Genomic DNA, 21,913 nt, shown 5'->3' on the forward strand with positions numbered 1-21,913 from the left:
AAAAATAAAATGAAGTCGGGAGGCCTCTGTGGCTTTAATGCGGAGGAGGGCACTCTTTCGCAGCGTGCGCCGTTCCGAACCAGCTGCTCCCGCGGGTCGGAGGAGGGGCCAGCCGAGACCCCGCCTCTCTAGGGAGGGGCTACGCCGGCGAGCGAGAACCTGGTTTAGGGTTGGGGAATAGGAAACCGCGGCGGTGGTCGGTGTAGTCAAAGAGGGAGCGCGCGTCACGCGGGGCAGCGGAGAGGGGGGAGGGACGGGTGCGGCCCCGTGGTGCCCGTTGGACGCCCGCGCGTCACGTGGTGAGGAAGGAGGCGGAGGTCGAGGGCTGGGGGGAGGGGGTAGAGGAGGGAAGCAGAGGAGGGAAAAAGGGAGGGAGGGAAGGAAAACGGAGAAGGAAGGAAACAAGGAAGTGGGGGGGGAGGGAGATCCCTGTTTTGGAGGTGCTGGGAGCGCTGCCGGCCGCTGAAGTAGAGCAAGGAGGAGGTGCTTGGCGGCTCCAGCGGCCGGGGGAGGGTCCCGGGTTCCCGCGGAGGTTCCGGACCAAGCCCCTTCAGTTTCTCCCTCCGGATCAATGTGCTGTTGTTAACCCGTGAGGAGGCGGCGGCGGGGCCTGGGCTAGCGGCGGCGGCGGAGGCAGCGGCGGCGGAAGATGGTGTTGCTGAGAGTGTTAATTCTGCTTCTCTCCTGGGCGGCGGGGCTCGGAGGTGAGGCACGGTCGGCGCCGGGGGGCTCCGGGCCCGCGGGCCGGGGGCTCCGGCGGCGCTCCTCCTGCGCGCAGCCCTCCCCCTCCCCATTGTCCCTCGCGCCCGGAGTCCGCGGGCTACCTCCCGTCCGGGGCGGGCCGGCGCGGCCCCCTCCGTCCTCTCCGCCTCCTGCGGCCGAGGCGGCGAGGGGAGCGCGGGCGCCCAGCCGAGTCCCCGTGAAAGAGGAGGCGGTCCGGGGGGGGCGTCTCTCCCGCCCCCCCACCCCGGTCCTCTCTCGGGTGTGTCGGGGTGGAGGTGGGGCGTTCAGCCCGTGCGGATCGGGATCCCACCGGGAGAGTGAGGGGGCTGGCGGGTGGTGGGGGCGGCACTTGCCTTTGCCTCTTCTGCCTCCTCGTCTGGAGGGGGACCCGAGGGAGGGAAACCCTCGAGAGACCCCCTCCTGGGGAGGGCCAGGAGCACTGCCCCCACCGCGCTCTCGCCCTGCTTTCCTCTTGTTTCACTCTTTCCCCTCTTCCCCAACCTTGGAGCTGTGTGTGATGTCTCTGGCTGGCGGTTTGGGAGTCCGCCCCGCCGGCGGCCGCGGGCCGCGGAGACTGGTGGGAAGTTCAGCTGTTTGCCTGGCCTCTCGTATTGTTCTGGACTTGGCGCCGAGGTCCAGACCCAGCTCATTGTGCCTGGAGGCCGCACTTTGGGAGCAAAGTAACCAACTGCCATTTCTTGCCCCTTCCCACTCCCCCCCCCCCTTTTTTTTTGACGTTGAGTAGCCTTGAGGTTCTAGTTGGTGACCCGCTGTGGTGTGGGAGAACAATCTTAGTCCCTAGGAGACTTCAAATAGAGAAGCATTGACCGAACAACCCTAGTACACGCTGGGACCTAAAGGATCTTGTTTATTATTTGGTCAGCTTCTCTGGCTGAGGGCAAGGGGTCTGGGTTGGAGTGAAGTTTGTAAAGCTGCTGTTTTATGTTAGAAGATTTCTCAGTTTCCTCGAACCAAAATTCTTGCGCAGTTCTAGAGGGAGGGCCTTTGGATGTGACACAACTTGAGTAACTTTTTCCCTAGTCGTGATTGTGGATCACAGTTTCCCAAAACTCTTAGGGTGGAGTAGGAAGATAGACGTTGAAATACATCACCGTTGTTAATAGCTTGTCAAAGAAGTTACAGACCGTTTTTCCCTTTCCAAACTAGAGCTGTACTTTTAGGAACACTAAACTATTATGGTTTAGATGGGTATGAAACTGATTTTTGTCAGCCTTGGTGTTTGTGTGTAAAGGACTCTTTGGGCAACTTTTCCTCTCCCTTGTTAAATCTTTTGCAAAGTGTGTTTACAAACATTAGATCGTTGGGACTTTTTTTTCATAAATGCTTTGGTTTAATAGAGTTGACAGTGATACAGGAAATTATCTGGCATGTTGCTTCAAACATCTTGCTTATGCTTTTAGTCAGTGGAGACTTATTGCTACATAAGTAACAGTGCTCAAACTTATCCAAGAATCGAAAGGACCTATTTTAAACTTGGATTGGGAAGGTATTTTTAGAGGCTAGAATTTTTAAAATTCTGTGTTAATTTTCAGAACTAGGATTTTAGGGAAAATTATGAATTTCAGTTTAAATTTTGTTTTGAATATTGAGTGTAAGAACTACGTCTGATGTTATGAAATTTAACTTGTTAGTATTAAAAGTATTTCATGAAATACGAGGTTTCTAAGATTCCTTCCTGCTCCAGAGTTGCGATTCCACTATGATTCTAGGCAAGTCACATCTTTTCTGTTAATTTTCACAATTTGTATTTTTGGGGAGGTTGTAGGAATTATTTAATTCAACATGTAGGGTACTCTGAAGCACTTGATAAGTTAGTACTACGTATGCTATATAACAAAAATTCCATTTTTCAAAAAGAAAAATAAAAACCATGTGTGAGAACATGGAGTTTGATACATATAGGGTGTTGGATGGGAAAAGGGCAGTTATATTAAATTATGATCATCAGAAGTAAAATCCTGACTTTAAAGAAGTATCATGTAATTTCAGTCTTAGTGACCTCACTTGTTCTTTCTTCAGCTGTTAATTTAGGTGTTTAGTCTTTGAGGTTTCTTTTAAACTGACAGTTTTACCCATATTCCCCAAATTCTCCAAATGTTGGTACTTTTCACTTTAAAATTGTCATCAAGTTAATCGTTCTTGGGCAAATAATGCTTTGTAGAAGTATACTTTTAGAAATAATACTTCTTAAGTTGCTTGGTGGTACAGCTTGGAGTCTTGGAGTCAGAAATAACTTGAATTAAAATCTGCCCTCTGGCACTTACTGTGTGACCCTGGCAAGTCATTTAACCTTGGTTTGCCTCAGTTTCCTCAGCTGTATATGGAGATAATAGCACCTACTTCCCAGGGTTGTTAAGAGAATCAGAAGGGATAATATTTGTAAAGCTGAGGTGTTAAATAAATGCTAGTTACTATTATTAGAATATTCTTCTGTGACATTTTAAAATAATAGTATTTTTCCAGTTTCTTATCCTAGCTAATAAAACTCTAAAAGTGTATATTAACCTATTTAACACATTAATATCTTATTTTAATAATTTTTTTTAAGAAATCAGAATTTGTTAGTTTAGTTAGTGGAAAAAGTGCTTCATTTGGAATGAACTGAGATTTGACAAGTAAATTGGACACTTCCCGGTTGTGTGACTTGGGGTGTGGGTCACTTAATCACTGAGCCCAGGTTTCCTAATCTATTTAGGGAGAGGAGGAAGAGAATCCTACAGGAAAAGTGCTTTGAAAATGATAATTATTTCAACATTCCAAGGATCTCTGATTTCATCTTCTAAAAATTAGTAGGATAACTTTTGCATATTAAGGGGTAGTGAGAGGACTTTTTAAAAAATTTTAAAATTAAAATTCTTTAAAAATTATGAATGTAAATATTAATGTGAATATTTCAATACACAGATGAGAAAAGGATTGTATATGAAAAACACATACAGTTTTTTAAAGTATATGTTAAATTAACATAATTTGTTTCCTATTTGTTTCCCCTTCTGAACTTCTGTTCTTTCTTGTGTATTTTAAAATGTTCTGTTAATGCTCTTTTCTTTCTTTTCTTGCGTCTGTACCCCTAGCCACCCACTAACTCTCCCATCTTCTAACAAATATAATTGACAAAGCAAATAAAGTTAAGCAAAACAAATCAACACATTGTCATTGAAAATGTATGTGTTATTCTGTATCTCTGCTTCACCTTTCTGCCAAGAATTGAAAGGCTGCTCCTCATCAGTCTTCTCAGAAAGTTCTGATTGATAACTGAATTGATCAGCATACTGAAGACTTTCACAGTTTCTTTACATTATTGTGCTCATTGTGATTCTTCTGCTCATTTTATTGTTGAGTCCTGTCTGATTCTTCCTGACTCTGTAGACCATAGTGCACCAATATTGTCCATGGAGTTTTCTTGGCAAAGATATTTTAGTAGTTTGCCATTTCCTTCTCCAGTGGATTAAGTGAGTTCCCCAGAGTCATAGAAATAGTGTCTGGGGTCTTCCTGACCTCAGTGCTCTATTCATTGGGTCATGTAGCAGCTCCCTCTGCTCACTTTACTCTGCATCAAGTTCTGTGAATCCTGCCAGTTTTCTCTAAATTGGTCATTTCTTAGAGTACTATAATATCTCCTTTTCATTGTACCAGAATTTGCTCAGCCGTTCCCAAATTTATGGGCTCCCACTTTGTTTCTGGTTGTTTTTGCTTACAAAAAGTGCTGCTATAAATATTATGAAAATAATGAGTACTTTCCTTTTGTCTTTGACTTCTTTGGGGTATATGTCTGATAGTGTTATCACCATGTCAAAGGATGTATAGAGTGTAGTTATTACTTGAATATGTTTCCAAATTGCTTTTTAGAATAGCTGAACCAATTCACAGCTCCACCAACAAGCGTTATTAGTGTGCCTGTCTGTGCGCAGCTCTTCAAAAAGTTCTTGTTTTCCTGTTTTGGTCATCTTTCCCAATTAGATGGGTATGAGATGTGAGTTGTTTTAATTTTTGTTGTGATTTGTTATATTTTTAATTGTTGATAGCTTGCGTTTTCTTCATTTGAAATGTGCTTGTTCCATCCTTTGACCACTTATTTATTGGGAAATGCCACTTGTTTTTATGTTTTTATCAGTTCTCTTCATTTCTTAGATATCAGACCTTTATCTCAGAAATTTGTTGTGAAGACTCCTCTCCCATTACTATTTTTCTTCTAGTTCTCACTGAACTGATTTTGCTTGTGCAAAAGCTTTTCAACTTTATGTAATCAAAATTATCCTTTTTATTGTCTGTGATCAGCTTTATATTTTGTTTAATTACCAGTTCTTATGGGAAGGGGATTTTGGAGTGTGGGGCAGATTTATTATCCTGCAACCAGTCTGGTTATTGTTAGTTCCTCTCACTACTACAGGCATGGAGTCTGTTATAGTTTAGTTGGATGTGCCAGAGCTTTTACTGTACTGGCATAGTCTTTGAAAACCAAGGATCATTTCTACTATGCGTGTAGGTTTATCTCACTAAGTAATAATTAGCAATTCTTCTGCCCCCACCCTCAGCCCCTGGATTTCTTTGGGAGAAAGAGAGAAAGAAGCTTATGGTATCATAAAGCTTAATCTTTCTGAAGCTTAGATAGCCTTTGTGGCTGTCCTCAGGCTGACAGATTCCAGAGGACTCCTTTGACTGAACAAACCTATATTTGCATCTTTTGTTCTCTTTTGTCTGCTACTACCATAAAAATTACTTGGGCTTATTCTGATTAGCAATATAGTCAAGAAGAATTTTGGGAATTTTGTATGGAATCATTTTATACATAGACATTTTTGTGATTTATAGAGTCCTTAAGGCAATTCAACATCTTATTAAATGCCTACTATTTATTAGGTACAAATGCAAAAAATAAAAGACTCTACTCTCAAGGAGCATACATTCTTCTGGGTTTCTATAACATGTACATATATAAGATATATACATATATATATTACACAAGAGTAAGAGAAGGAAGGCACTAGGAACTGGGGATCATGAATGGTGGAGCAGGAAGTAGTACTTGAGCTGAGCTTTAAAGGAAGTTGGTTGGGGATTCTGAGAGACAAAGATGAGGAGGGTGAGCCAAGGCAGGAATAGGGTTGATTGAAAGCTGAGTTTGGGGGCCAGTTATTAGGCCTATTTGGTTACACCATAGAATTTATAAAGGAGAATAGTATGGAAAGTTAGTTTGAAGCCAGGTTTTGGAGGACTTTAAATACTAAGTTGAGGAGTCTGTTTTTTATCCTAGAGAGAGAATAAGAAGTCACTAAAGATTTTTGAGTTAGGGAATTACACAGTCAGGCCTATATTTTGGAAATATTAATTTGGTATTACTATTTGGAATATTATTGATATTGAGCATATTTAATGTAAACATAATAATGAAGTTATTAATATTTGAAAGAATCTTTATTTGCTTGGATATCTGAAGCATCTAAAGTTTTAGGGGCAATGGTTAATTGATATGATGATGTTTTGGTCTGCTGATTTCATATATAAAATTAGTGTTTAAAAGTTGTCTGCCTCTATGTTTAGAAACTCAGCTCTGTGTTTTGCTTTGGTACTTAACTTATTCTAAAGACTGCATTGTTTTTAATTTTTGTTCTATGGGCTTTGCAGCAGTTTTTGGTCTTAAGCAAGTTCTGATCTTTAAGACCGATTGTTCCACACTTAATTCAGTTTGCTGGAGGAATTGAAGGGGATAGACCTGGCTTCCTTTCAACAGCTGACAGAGGTAACCTGGTTATCAAACTCGATTGTAAAGAGCGTTTATTTATTTCAGGCTATTTCTACCCCTGAAAGGGGCAGAGTAGTATAATGGCTAGAGAGCTGTCTTCTAAGTCAGCAAGACCTAGGTTCAAGTCTCACCTCTCACAGGACTGTACTGGCTAGGCAACACTTTTAACATTGTAAGGTGTAGAGAAGGTCCTCATCAGCATTGGTAGATGGAGTTTCTTTCACTGAGAGTTACCTATACTAGTGACACCACAGTTCAGTCACTATCCCCATTTCCAGAGATAAGGAGCCTCTATTTGATGTATTCTTTTCTGTGTATGTGTGGGGGGGTGGAGAGGGAGGAAGTAGTATGAATTAGGGGGGATAATAAGCAGTCAGGTAGCTAGGTGGCACAGAGGATGGAGCACTGCTTGAATTTAAATTCTGCCTTAGAGGATTACTAATAGTGTGACCCTGGGCAAGTCACTTAACCTCTGTTTACCTTAGTTTCCTCATCTGTGAAATGGAGATAAGGATAGCACCTACCTCTCAGAGTTTTTGTTAGGATTGTCAAATGAGATAATAATAGCATTTAGCACAGTGCCTGACATATAGTGAATGTTAGCTATTATTATTACTATTATTAAGTAGCATTCTGAATAGCTAGTGGCCATTGTTATATTTTAAGATCGTGAAGGTTGCAGATTCTAAATTTCTTTAAGATGATCTGACATTAGCATTTATTTTATAATTTAAGTGAACATTCTTTAGCAAAGTGACTCAGAATCTTTAGTTATATTCAAAAATAGTTGTTGCCTATATATATTTGCTTCTTACCTCAATGATTTCAACTTTTAAAAACTTTCTGCTTTGAACTTATTTTTGGCTTTTTTCCCTATCAAGTACCTTCTGCTTATTTCCTATCTCTTCAAGGATGTGTAGTTTTACAAATAATTGTACATGAGGTTCTTATCTTAGCCTAACTACTAGTCTACTGTTAGTAGACAATGTAGTTGCTGTTTGAAGTTTGGGAAAGGATTGGGGTTGATAATGTTGTGCAGTTAAAGTAGCCTCTAGATATTTTTATAATGTCTTCCAAAGCAATAGCAGGGAATCTTTTTTCTTTTTGCTTTTGTGCTACTGATTTACTTTAAAAAATCATGTGAGGGGCATTTAGTGTTATGTTATTTTTTTTTCCCCTAAAGAAAGAGAAATAATAATCCTTTCATATTTCATTTGTTTGCCATTATAATGGAATGAAGTTGTAGCATCATAGCATTTGCATGTGGAAAGGGACCTTATAGGTCATCTGAACCAGCCTTCTCATATAATAGATGAGGAAACTGAGGCCCTCAGAATTCAGATGACTTGCCTAATAGCATAATGGCAATTAATAGGAGAGCTGGGATTCACATTTTTGCCTTCCCAATTAAAATCCATTGGTCATTCTACTATGTAAGTCTGGGAGTCTTGTACGTCTGGCAGTGGTATATTATTGCTACTGTGTCTTCTTTTCCTTGTGGCTTCTGGGGAGGAGAGAAAGATGATTTGCAATCTAGTTAGCTGAAATGCTGAGGACATTCTCAGCATGCTACTTATCTCTAGCAGGGATTATAAAATTTTGAAAAATTAAAAGTAGCTCCTCTGTCAAGAAGTGGTTGGAGATCTTTATGGTTGTAAAATGGGTAGATGATAAAGCTATAAACTACAGTCTATTCTTGGATATTTTCTGGGTAAAACTATTAGTGGTATTATATTTAATTTATCATTTCTATGTCTTGGGACCCTCTTCTCCAGTAACACTTTGGTGATCTCAGGTCCTATAGATTCAATTATCATCTCTATACAGATAATCCTCAGATCTCTTTATCCAACCCTCTCCTAATCTCCAGTCTTGTATCTCCATAAAATAAATGTCTCAGCTTATTGGACAGATGGAACTGGAAGTCCTTTAGATGTCTTAAACTCAGAATGTCCAAAACTGAACTCATTATCTTTTTTCCCAAATTCTACCCTCTTCCTAAATTTCCTAGAGGAATGGCCATTTCCATTCTCCCAGTCACCAGGCTTACCACTTAGCTATTATTCTCTGTTCCTTATTCTCTCACCCTTTATATCCAATCTGTTCTACCAAGAGATTTTAAAGCCTTTAATAACCTGTCCCTTTCCAAACTTTCCAAGGACTTTCTGCCCCTTTCTCTTCCTTGACACTGTCCACTCTGTTAAAGATCCTCATCACCTCTTGCAAGCCACCATCACTTCATCATCTGTTGTAGTAGCCTGCCTCAAGTCTCTCCCTACTCTAGAGCATTTTCCTCTTAGCTGTCAAAATGATCTTCCTAATGTGCAAGTGTAGTTATGTCACAACCCTCATCCCCACCCCCCCATTTAGCAAATTCCACCACCTCCAGGATCAATAAAGTCCTCTGTTTTGATCTTGAAGCCCTTCATAAACTGACCCCTTCCTACCTTTCCAGTCTTTGTATGCCTTATCTCCCCTACATATACTCTCTCCCTTACGGCTACTCTTTGATTCAGTGACTTTGGCTTTTTTTGACTGTTCTCACACAAGACTCTATTTCCCCATTCCTGCATTCTCATGGACTGTTTTCCATGCCTGGAAGACTCCCTTCTCTTTTCCTTATGTGTTCTTTTAAGTCTCAGTTTAAATCCCACCTTCTATTTCTTGGTTTTCCCTGTCCCCCTTAATACTAGTGCCTTCCATCTGCTGGTTATCTTCATTTATCCTGTCTATATCTTGTTTGAATGTATTTGTTTGAATATTGTCTCCCCCATTAGATTGTGAGCTCCTTGAAAGCAGGAACTTTTTTTTTAATGCCTTTTTTTGGATATTCCTATTACTTAGTACAATGACTGACACATAGTAGCTACCTTAATAAATGCATATTATTTCTGCCATCTTCTATTAGCAGTAATCTTTTCTTAAAAATTTGAAATAATTTTATTCTGAACTTGACCCACCAAAAAATAGCATAATTATATTCACAGCAGAAGCTATGAAGATTATGAAACTGAATCTCCATGTCATACCATTTGCTTCCAAAAAATGCATATAATTCTACACATTATTTACAGAACTGTCCTATTTGTATGTGCTTCCTTCTGAGTTTTCTTCTTCTGTGCATTTAAAAAATGTTTGTGGCCTCTTTTTGGCAGGGAGGAGCATCACTACTGCCACTGCCTTATTATCCATATCTATTAATACCCCAACTCCATAACCACGGGTAAGTGTAGTCAAGCAAAATTAATCCATACAGTGTCCATGTCCAAAAAATACATCTCTGCACCTTCTGTCCATGAACTCTGTCTGGTGGTGGGGTAACATGCTTCATCATATGTCCTCTAGAATCATGATTGGTTAGCTTTTTCATCATTGTTTTTTCTTTTCTTTCTTTCTTTTTTTTTTTTTTTTTTTTTTGCTTTTTGTCAAGCAGTTGGAGTTAAGTGACTTGCCCAGGGTCACACAGCTAGTAAGTGTCATGTGTTGTGTGTCTGAGATTGGATCTGAACTTGGGTCCTCCCGACTCCAAGGCTAGAGCTCTATCCACTGCACCACCTAGCTGCCCCTCATCATTAGTAGTTATATTTATTTACAATGTTGTGGTCCTTTGTATAACTTGTTCATTTGACTTTACATCAGTTCATGCTACTCAGGATACTCTAAAATTGTCTCTTTGTCATGTCTCATAGTGCAATAATATTCCGTTAGATTGAGGTACAATTAGTTCAGCCTTTCCCCAATTGTCTAAGAGGCAATCTAAAGTACTTCCTTATATTGTAGTCCTTTTCTCCTTTCCTCCTATCCCTTTTAATCCTATCTTCTGATCAGGAAGAAGTTTGTTTTGCTTGTGACTATTCTGTTCTTTTCCCCCTTCCTCCCCTCCAATCTTTGCCTGTTTCTCTGTTGAGTTTGATGTATTTCTTCTACCCCAAAATATGTTTGATGTGGTTGACCCCTACTTTGTGTTTCCAGTAAGACTGAAGTTCATCTGATGCCCACACTCCCTACCCCTTCCTCCATGTTTGCCCTTATCTTTTTCTTATTCATAATCGGAACAGAACTGTCTCTCCCCCATCCTCTTTGAATTTTTCTTATATAGCTCCCTCAATACCCTTTGAAGACATTTGTGTTCTAAAGTAAGTTTATCTTTCTAGATTTCTGTGGATTCTTGGGTTTGTATTTAACTCTGTTCTTTTCTTTTTTTTCCTGCTTTTCTTTATTTAGTATTTTATTTTTCCCTAGTTACATGTAAAAACAATTTCTAACATTAATTTTTAATATTTCGAATTCCAAATTCTCTCCTTCCTTCCCATCCCCCCCATTGAGAAGGCAAGTAATTTGATATAAATTATATATGTGTAGTCATATAAAACATATTTCCACATTATTCATGTAATAAAAGATAATACAGACCAAAAAGAAAAACCCAAGAAAAAAAAGAAAGAAAGTGTTTTAATCAATATTCAGATTGTATCAGTTCTTTTTCTGGGTATGGATAGCATTTTTCATAAGTCCTTCAGAATTGTCTTGGATCATTGTATTGCTGAAAATAGCTAAGTCATTCACAGTTGATCATCTTACAGTATTGCTGTTAACGTGTACAATGTTCTCATGGTTCTGCTCACTTCACTTTGCATCAGTTCATGTAAGTCTTTCCAGATTTTTCTGAGACCATCTTGCTCATCATTTCTTCCCCCCTCCCCCCCAATTTATTTACTTATTTTGAGTTTTCAACATTCACTTCCATAATGAGTGGTACATGCGTACCAGCACCAGTGAAGAGCCCTCAGGACGTGACCCCCATCTCTTCTTTAGTTGTGTGAGCAGAAATTCCTGAACTATAGTGTTTCTTGTTTATCTCATCCTCTAGGTGTATGACTTTGTGTAGAAGACTGTCGAAACCATGGGGCCCTGAAAAGGGGAACATGCTGCGATTTCTGTACTCCTTTGTTTTCTTCATTACTAGGGAAGATTTATGTGAATAGATTGTGCCCCTGAGGCTCAGCCAATGGGCCAACGGGAAGGGGCTTAGGGTGGGCTATTGCGCTAGGATCTGTATAAACCTATTTTGAACAAAGCACTCTTGCACTCTCTGGCTGATGCTATTTTGGGTGACACGGGTGGCCTTTCTTGAGAAAGCCAATAAAGCAGCTTTCCTTTTTGCAAATTCTTGTCAAGACTCTGATTCAAATTTGGATAAGTGGTCTCTGTCCCACACAATAATATTTTGAGTTCCAGATTTTCTCCCCATCTCTCCCCTCCCTTCACTGCAAGACAGCATGCAATTTGATATGGGCTCTACACATGCTTTCATATTGAACCTATTTTCACATTAGTCATGTTGTAAAGAAAAATTAGAACCAATGGGAGAAACCACGAGAAGGAAGAAACAAACAAAAAAAGGGGAAAAAAAAGAGAGAGAGTAAATAATAGGCTTTGATCTGCATTCAGACTCCATGGTTCTTTTCCTGCATATAGATAGCATTTTCCATCATGAGTCCTTTGGAGGTGTCTTGGATCCTTGCATTGCTAAGAAGAGATTCTGAGTTAGTTATCACACAGTGTGGCTGTTACTGTGTACAATGTTCTCCTGGTTCTGCTCACTTCACTCAGCATCAGTTCATTCAAGTCTTTCTAGGTTTTCCTGAAGTCTGCCTGCTCATCATTTCTTAGCACAATAGTATTCCATTACATTCATATACCACAACTTGTTCACCCATTCCCCAATTGATGGGCATCCTCTCAATTTCCAATTCTTTGCCACCACAAAAAGAGCTGCTGTAAATATTTTTGCATGTAGGTCCTTTTCCCATTTGTATGATCTCTTTGGGATACAGCCCTAGAAGTGCTATTGCTGGGTCAAAGAGCATGCCCAGTTTTATAGCCCTTTGGGCATAGTTCCAAATTATTCTTCAGATTGGTTGGATTGGTTTACAATTCCACCAGGAATGCATTAGTGTTTCAATTTTCCCACATCTTCTCCAGCATTTGTCATTTTCCTGTTTTGTTATGTTTGCCAATCTGATAGATGTGATGTGGTATGTCAGAGTTGTTTTGATTTGCATTTCTCTAACAGTAATTATTTAGAGCATTTTTTCATATGACTGTAGATAGCTTTAATTTCTTTATCTGAAAACTACTGTGTTCCTATCCTTTGACCCTTTATCAATTGGAGGATGACTTGATTTTTATAAATTTGACTTAATTCTCTATTTATTTTAGAAATGAGGCCCTTATCAGAGACTGGTTGTAAAACTTCTTTCCCAGTTTTCTGCTTCCCTCCTAATCTTGGTTGCATTGGCTTTGTGCAAAAATTTTTCAATTTAATGTAATCAAATTGATCCATTTTGCTTTTCGTAATGTTCTCTATCTCCTGTTTTGTCATGAATTCTTCTGTTCTCCATAAATCTGACAGATAAACTCTTCCTTGCTCTCCCAGTTTGCCTATAGTATCAGCCTTTATATCTAAATCATGAACCCATTTTGACTTTATTTTGGTATATGGTGTGAGATTTTGGTCTATGCCTAGTTTCAGCCATACTCTTTTACAGTTTTCCCAGCAGTGTTTGTCAAAGATTGAGTTCTTATCCCAGAAGCTGGGGTCTTTGGGTTTATCAAACAGTAGATTACTATAGTCATTGACTACTATGTCTTGTGTACCTTACCTATTCCACTGATCCACCATTCTATTTCTTAGCCAATACCAAGCAGTTTTGATGATTGCTGCTTTATAATACAATTTAACATCTGGAATGGCTAGGCCATTTTCTTTTCTTTTCTTTTCTTTTTTTTTTTTGGTTAGGCAGTGGGATTAAGTGACTTGCCCAGGGTCACACAGCTAGTGAGTGTTATGTGTCTGAGGCGAAATTTGAATTCAGGTCCTCCTGAATCCAGGGCCAGTGCTCTATCCACTACGCCACCTAGCTGCCCCTAATGGCTAGGCCATTTTCCTCTGTATTTCTTTTCATTAATTCCCTTGATATTCTGGACTTTTGTTCTTCCAAATGAATTTTGTTAGTTTTTCTAGCTCTATAAAATAATTTTTTGGTAATTTGATTGGTATGGCACTGAATAAGTAAATTAATTTAGGCAGAATTGTCTTTTTATTATATTTTGCTCATTTCTTTTTTATTTTGATTTATCAACAATCACTTCCATAAGCTTTGGAGTTTTAAATTTTTCTCCCCCTACCCCCTTCCCTCCTCAAGACAGTGCACAATCTGATATAGGCTATATGTATATATTCCTAGTAAACATATTTTCACATTAGTGATGTTGTAAGGAAGAATTAGAATCAATAGGAGGAACCACCAGAAAGAGGAAACAAGACAAAACAGAAGGAAAAATATAGCAAATAGGGCGGTTAGGTGGCGCAATGGATAGAGCACCAGCCCTGTATTCAGGAGGACCTGAGTTCAGATCTGGCCCCAGACACATAACACTTATTAGCTGTGTGACCCTGGACAAGTCACTTAACCCCATTGCCGAGCCCCCTCCTCCCCTCCCCAAATAGCAAATAGTATGCTTTGATCTGCATTCAAACTCCAGAGTTCTTTCTTTGGATGTGGATAGCATTTTCCATCATGAGGCCTCTGGAGATGTCTTAGATCCTTGCATTGCTGAGAAGGGCTAAGTCTATCAACATTAGTCATTGCACATTGTGACTGTTACTGTGTACAGTGTTCTCCTGGTTCTGCTCACTTCACTCAGCATTAGTCCATATAAGTATTTCCAGGTTTTCCTGAAGTCTGCCTGCTCATCATTTCTTATAGCACAATAGTATTCCGTTACATTCATGTACCATAATTTGTTCAGCCATTCCATAATTGATGGGCTTCCCCTCAATTTCCAATTCTTTGCCACCACAGAAAGAGCTGCTATAAATATTTTTGTACATGTGGGTCCTTTTCCCATTTTTATGATCTCTTTGGGATACAGTCAAGGCATTCTTCTCATTGGATTTTTCTGTCTCTTTTACCATTTGGCCTATTCTATTTTTTAAGTTACTATTTTCTTCAATTTTTTTTTTTGTACCTCCTTTACCAAGCTGTTGACTCTTTTTCATGATTTTCTTGCATCATTCTCATTTCTTGTCCCAATTTTTTTCTACCTCTCTTGTTTGATTTTTAAAATCCATTTTGAGCTCTTTCATGACCTGAGACTAATTTGTATTTTTCGTGGAAGCTTTTTGGATGTAGGAGTTTTGACTTTGTTGTCTTCTTCTGAGAGTGTGTTTTAATCTTCCTTGTCACCATAATAACTTGCTATGTCAGAATTTTTTCCTCTTGTTTGCTCATTTTTCCAGATTATTTCTTGACTCTTTGCTAAAGTGGGATTCTGCTTCCAGAGTGGATAGGGCTCTTTCTCAAGCTTCAGGGGTTTTGTGTAGCTGTGTTCAGAGATACTTCTGGGGACTTGCAAGTTTTCAGTTCTTCCACGGTGGTAAGATCTAAGGAGAGATGTGTTTATTCCTCTCCTGGCCTGTGCTCTGGTCTATAAGCAATCAATCACAAGTACTCTTTTCTGGTCTGGAACTGTGAGGAGGGTCCCCACTTCACTGTGATGGCAAGTTCTGGTGTACTTAGGGCTCCTTACTTTGGGACTGCACCCAGGACTGCAGCCCGGATCCCAGTATGGGCAAAGCAACGGAGTCCTGCCCCCACTGTCGGCAAAGAGACCTCTTTCTCTTTCTGACCCGTTATCTGATTCCCTTACTGTCTCTGTGCTTGAGAGCCTTGTTCATTTGCTCCCAAGGCCTGCTTCTGATTTGCTGGGATCTGGACTGCACTCTACTCTCCCCCTGGTACAATAGACCTTTCCTGCTTACTTCCTAAGTTGTCTTGGGCTGGGAAGTTTTTTCAACCCAACCATTTGTTGGTTCTGCCACTCCAGAATTTGTTTTTGAAGCATTATTTAAAGTTGATCTGAGGAGTTTTGAGTATAGCTCAGGTGAGTCCCTGCCTTTTCTTCACCATTTTGGCTTCACCAACTCTGCTCTTTTCATCAGAGATATTTGAAAGTCCTCTATTGCATAGAAGTCAGTTTTTTCCCCCATGTAGGATTATACTCAGCTTCATAGGATGTTATTCTTGGTTGTAAGCCTATATATTTTGGAAACTAAATTCTTATGTCTCCTATGGTTTTTAGTAGAAGCTTCCAGGTCTTTTGTGATCCCATGTGTAGTTCCTTGATACTAGAATTGTTTATTTCTGATTGTTTTGAGTTTTTTTTTTTCTTTGATGTGGGAATTCTGGACTATGACATTTCTGGGACTTTTCAGGAGGTAAATAATGGATTTTTTTTCTCTTCATTTTATCGTCTCAATGTTTCTAATATGTCTAGGCAATTTTCAGTATGATTGCTTAAAATATAGTGTCCATGCTTTTTGTTTGATTATGAACACTTCCCATACCTATATATCTGACCTGTAATTTCTGCCACGTTCTACTGATTTGCTTATTATGTCACCATTTGTATCTAAATCATGTACTGATTTTGAGCTTATCGTGGGAATGCAGTGTGAGATACTAGTTTATACCGAGTTCTTGCCTCAGTAGCTAGGATCTTTGCTTTTTTATCAAAAAATGGTTACCAGGCTCATTTGCTTCCATGTATTGTTGTGTGGCTAATCTGTTCTATTGATCAACTTTTTTATTTCTTACCTAATAAGTGTTGTTTTGACAAATAAATCTTTGTAATAAAATTAGAAATCTGGTATGGATAGGTCCCCTTTCTTTCCTTTTTTTTTTTTCCCTCCATCAGTTCCCTATTCTTGACCTTTTGTTCCTCGAAGTGGGAGGTAGAGAGGGAATAAAAATTCACATAGCCTACATTACATACCAGGCATTTTGCTGAGTGCTTTTACAGATATCATCTCATTTGATCCTCATAACTCTGCGAGGTGGGTGCTATTATTATCCCCATTTTACAGTCAAGCTAGTTCAGGGAAGAGAAGTCACATATCTACTAAGTGTCTGGGGCTGGATTTGAATTGAGGTCTTCCTGACCTCAGGCCTAGTGCTCTACACTGCTCCACTTAACTGCCTCCAGATGAATTTTGTTATTATTTTTTCTAGCTCTATAAAGTAATTCTTTGGTAGTTTGGGCATGGCACTGAATAAATTAATTAAGATAGTATTATTTTTATTATATTGGCTCAGCCTATCCATGAGCAATTAATACTTCTCCAGTTGTCTAGATCTGACTTTATTTGTATGAGCAGAATTTTGTAATTGTGTTCATATAATGTTGGTATACTTTTTGGCAGGTGTATTACCAACTATTTTATATTTTCTGTAGTTGTCCTATATGGAGTTTCTCTTTCTCTTCCTGCTGGATTTTGTTGGTAAGATAGAGAAATGCTTATGGTTTCCGTGGGTTTATTGTATATCTTGCAACTTTGCTGAATTTGTTAATTGTTTTGATTTTATTGTGTCATTTCCAGAAAGTAATAGTTGTGTTCCCTCTTTGTCTATGCTCATTCATTTTTTTCCTTCTCTTATTCTTACAGCTAGCGTTTCTAGTACAGTGTTGAATAGTTATGGTGATAATAGATATCCTTACTTAACCCCTGATTTTATTGGAAAAGCTTCTAGCTTATCCCCATTATAGATGAGACTTGCTCTTGTTTTTAGATAAGTACTACTTATTTGAAAGAAATTTCCTTTATCCTTGTGCTTCCTAGTGTTTTTAACCGGAATGAATGTTATATATTGTCAAAAGCTCTTTTCTCCATTTATTGAAATTACATGATTTTTGTTGGGTTTGTTATTGACATGAAAATTACTTTATAGTTTTCTTAATATTGAACCAGCCCTGCATTCTGAAAGAACCAAACAAGTTCCATCTTGTGAACAGCATCCATTTTGTGACTTAAAATTATATATTCCTATAAAAGCTTTGCTCATATGATTTCAGAGTTACTACAAAATGTTCTGGTACAGTTTGTGGTTAGTATCCTCTGGTTTTTGTCATGCTTTGGCCAGTCAGAAAGAAGACATGCCCTTGTTGTTCAAGATTATATTATTTGATTTGTTCCTCGTTATTGAGTATAAGAAAGTTTTGTTATCTGTTATTTGGTATCCTTGTGCCTCCTGAGGATTATTGGATCTGATTTGTTATACAACTGCATGCCTTGCTAATTAACTGATATGTTTGAATTTAATTGCCTCAGTCCTTATCCATTTCACTAGTGACAGTGAGCCAGCCAGGGGGTTGAGAGAGGGACCCTGGCTCCCAAGACAGCTTCTTAGAAGAATTCCCTAGAATACACTGAGGGACTTCTCCATGGAGGACTGTCCAAGAGGTTGGACTCCCTCTGAACTTCAATCTCAAATTCTTCCAAGCCAAGGTGAATACCTACATTAGTAGGGAAGGGAATGAGCCCCTACCTTAGGGAGGCACCTGCAGGAAGTTCCTTTAAGGGAATTATGGGATCTGGTAGTAGCATTTGAAGGGAACACCCCTTCCCCTCCCAAAAAAAAACAAGCACCTTTTTTCGTGTTTTAGGACCAGTGCAAATTCTCAACTCAACCCAGAATGACAAAAAAGTGAACTATTAAATTGTTTGAAATTTGGTCTAAAACTGCAAGGATTCATCTGATAAATTATTCTCGCCTAAATTTGGCACTTTGGATTATTAGAGAAATTGAAATTGTCCACTGAAGAACCCTGCTCCTACCAAATGAATTTGGTTTTGCTGGGATGTCCTGTCTAAAGGGTCATGCCCTCTGCTCCTTAATGGGCCCACTCCTGTTTGTCAAATGAAAGGTTTTGGCATTGCTTTTAGAAAATTGTGCACGCTGACTTCTTTTAAAAATTAATTTATTTTGATTTATCAACAATCACTTCCATAAGCTTTTGAGTTTTAAATTTTTCTCCCCCTCCCTCCCCACTTCCGTCCCCAGGATGGCACGCAATCTGATATAGGCAATACATATACATTCCTATTAAACATATTTTCACATTAGTGATGTTGTAAGTAAGAATTAGAACCAATAGGAAGAACCACAAGAAAGAGGAAACAAAACACAACAGAAGAAAAAAAATAGCAAATAATATGCTTCGATCTGCATTCAAAGTCTATAGTTCTTTCTCTGGGTGTGGATAGCATTTTCCATCATGAGACCTTTGGAGATGTCTTAGATCCTTGTATTGCTGAGAAGGGTTAAGTCTATCAATATTAGTCATCACACAACATGTCTGTTGCTGTGTACAACGTTCTCCTGGTTCTGCTCACTTCTCTCAGCATCAGACCATACAAGTCTCTCCAGGTTTTTCTGAAGTCAGCCTGCTCATCATTTCTTATAGCACAGTAGTATTCCATTATATTCATATACCACAACTTGTTCACCCATTCCCCAGTTGATGGGCATCCTCTCAATTTCCAATTCTTTGCAACCACAAAAAAAGCTGCTATAAATATTTTTGTACATGTGGGTCCTTTTCCCATTTGTATGATCTCTTTGGGATACAGCCCTACAAGTGCTATTGCTGGGTCAAAGAGCATGCATAGTTTTATAGCCCTTTGGGCAGAGTTCCAAACTGCTCTCCAAAATGGTTGGATCATTTCACAACTCCACCAGCAATGCATTAGTATTCCAGTTTTCCCACATCTTCTTCAACATTTATCATTTTCCTGTTTTGTCATGTTAACCAGTCTGGTAGGTGTGATGTGGTACTTGAGAGTTGTTTTGATTTTTCTAATCAGTAATGATTGAAGCATTTTTTCATGTGACTATAGATGGCTTTAATTTCTTCCTCTGAGAACTGCCTGTTTATATCCTTTGACCATTTATCAATTGGGGAATGATTTGTATTCTTATAAATTTGACTTAATTCTCTTTATATTTTAGAAATGAGGCCCTTATCAGAGAGACTGGTTGTAAAACTTCTTTTCCCAATTTTCTACTTTCCTTCTAACCTTGGTTGCATTGGCTTTGTTTGTGCAAAAACTTTTCTTTTCTTTTTTTTTTTTTGAAAAGGTGCCAGTGATTTTATTTGAAAATATTTCCTATTAAGTTGATTGTCAATTGTGTGATTGGTGAGATAACAAAAAAGTAAATGGTGGCAGAAGCTTCTGACCTGGACTGTTGCTATGCAAGGGAACACGTTATGCTATAGCACTGTTATTCAACTCAAATCCTTCAGATTCTCAGGTTGCCATGTATCACTTCACAGCTTGGCAAAGGCACACCATTATCCCACTCACTCAGTCCAACAACTGGGAGATATGTTCTAGTGTTATATGGTGGGAAGGAGTTTCCCACAACCTCTGCCTCTGACACCAAAATGACCTCCAATCCACAATTGTTATTAAAAAAAAAAACAGATTAAAAAGGGAAGTAAATGATCAAGAAATCATTGGAACAAAAGGCTTGATTATCAGGGGAACTGAAGATCTCGGCCTAGTAGCAGAAAACAATTTGGGGAGGGCACCATCCAGGTTGGAGGTTAGTATGTAAACCTCCTTGATTTGTTGTCTGTGTAAGTGTTGGAAGGCAAGAGGCCATGTAGGGGCAATGAGAGGACTCGAAATCAGCTCCCCTAGTCTCCAGCTACTTCCCATTGTGGTAAATAAGGTCACATCCTGGAGTGTGCCATTAATGGCAGTGCTCTGTGATGTCTACTACCACTGCCTTCTTCCAGCTGAAGAGAAAGTTTCCTGTGCCAGTCCCTGCTGTCACTGCGATGCTGAGGTACCCATTGTAGGTCATAAAGATAAGCATGAGAAAGTAGCTGATGACCACTTGGAAGATATGCAACACTGTCTGCAGAAGGTGAGGGAAACTCAGCATCTGTTGCCAACAGTTTTGTGTGTTTCCATAAGGATGGTTCCATTTGGCCCTGGAACTGGCATGGAGTTGTAGTGAATACTGACCTGGGATTTACGCAGCAAGCTCTCTCGGGCTATCTTGAGGACTTCATAGAACATTTGCTAACAAAAAGATAGCCACAAATGCCCCAGCCACTTCCCCAGGTGTATTGATCACTAATCCAGAAAACAGCAATTCCACATTCTTATAGCCAAAATAGAAGGTCGTAGGCATCATCATCATGTCTCCTCTTCCCCCATGACCATGAGAGGCTGTAGGGGATGAATGATGGTGGGGGGGCATAGTGCTATTACTGCTCATATGGCTCATCCCATGATGGTGTCCTGAGGGGTTCATCTTCAGATAATAATTTGGCAGTTGGCTACTTTTGAAAGTTTCTTTCACCTAAATTGATCTTGGAAACACCAAGCTCAGTTTCTTCCAGAATAAAACGTCCTAGATCCAGACGCTGCCACCAGCTCCTCTGAGATCCTTCCTCTCAGCCTCGCGACTTTCCTTGACCACACTCAATCGCTTCACCAGACCCCAGGTCTACGTGTCCACTCTGTGCAAAAACTTTTCAATTTAATGTAATCAAATTTATCCATTTTGCATTTCGTAATGTTCTCTATCTCCTATTTGGTCATGAATTCTTCTGTTCTCCATAAATCTGACAGATAAACTATTCCTTGCTCTCCCAGTTTGCTTATAGTATCAGATTTTATATCTAAATCATGAACCCATTTTGACTTTATTTTGGTTATATAGTGTGAGATTTTGGTCTATGCCTAGTTTCAGCCATACTCTTTAACAGTTTTCCCAGCAGTTTTTGTCAAAGATTGAGTTCTTATCCCAGAAGCTGGGGTCTTTGGGTTTATCAAATAATAGATCACTATAGTCATTGACTACTGTGTCTTGCATGCTTAACTTATTCCATTGATCCACCACTCTATTTCTTAGCCAGTACCAAACAGTTTTGATAATTGCTGCTTTATAATACAATTTAAGATCTGGAATGGCTAGGCCACCTTCCCCTGCATTTCTTTTCATTTGTTCCCTTGATATTCTGGACCTTTTGTTATTCCAAATGAATCACACTGCCTTTTTGATTAAACTTTCACTGGGAGGTAAGGAAAAACTTTTCTAGTAAGTACATCTGTGTCTGGGTTTTACTGTATTGTCCATATTTTTGTAAATGTCGTTAATGTCTTCCTGTGGCCTGTTTAGCCAAAGGAAGAAGAATATATTTTTGTGAGGAATATTTAGAGGAAAAATCTCTCTCTCTCTCTCTCTCTGTCTGCCTTTTTAACTCTGACCAAGCTAAAAGGACAGAAATTTATGTTATTGTAAGCTAATTAGAGACCAAATTTGTGACTGAAATCTAATTTCTCTGCGGTGAATTTCCAAGTTATTATTTGAATGTTTTCATAAATGGTAAAATGTTTTAGTGAGTTTTGAGGTATCTACTTTATAGAATTTGTTTTAAGGAAAAACAGGAATAAAACTGTGAAAGTTACATTGAAACTGAGAAAAAAGAAAAGTTTTTTTAATCAGGGAACGACTTAAAAGTAAGCTCTGATTTGGAAAAATGTTCTGTGTTTTCTTCTCTGAC

General features: G+C 39.3%; 1 protein-coding gene and 1 pseudogene across 1 annotated transcript in view; one reads left to right on the plus strand and one right to left on the minus strand.

Annotated features, from left to right (window-relative positions):
* The first annotated feature begins 412 nt into the window (after nucleotides 1-412).
* ADAM10 (ADAM metallopeptidase domain 10) overlaps nucleotides 413-21,913 on the plus strand; it is a 157,205-nt gene continuing 135,704 nt past the window's right edge. The window contains exon 1 of the mRNA XM_027851769.1: nucleotides 413-704. Coding sequence (XP_027707570.1) covers nucleotides 650-704 — 55 coding nt within the window. The 5' untranslated portion in view covers nucleotides 413-649. The remainder of the gene's footprint in view (nucleotides 705-21,913) is intronic.
* On the minus strand, nucleotides 20,089-20,658 carry LOC114035559 (annotated as a pseudogene).

The sequence above is a fragment of the Vombatus ursinus genome, unplaced genomic scaffold (genome assembly GCF_900497805.2).
Source record: "Vombatus ursinus unplaced genomic scaffold, bare-nosed wombat genome assembly UNPS02009205.1, whole genome shotgun sequence".
Taxonomy (NCBI): domain Eukaryota; kingdom Metazoa; phylum Chordata; class Mammalia; order Diprotodontia; family Vombatidae; genus Vombatus; species Vombatus ursinus.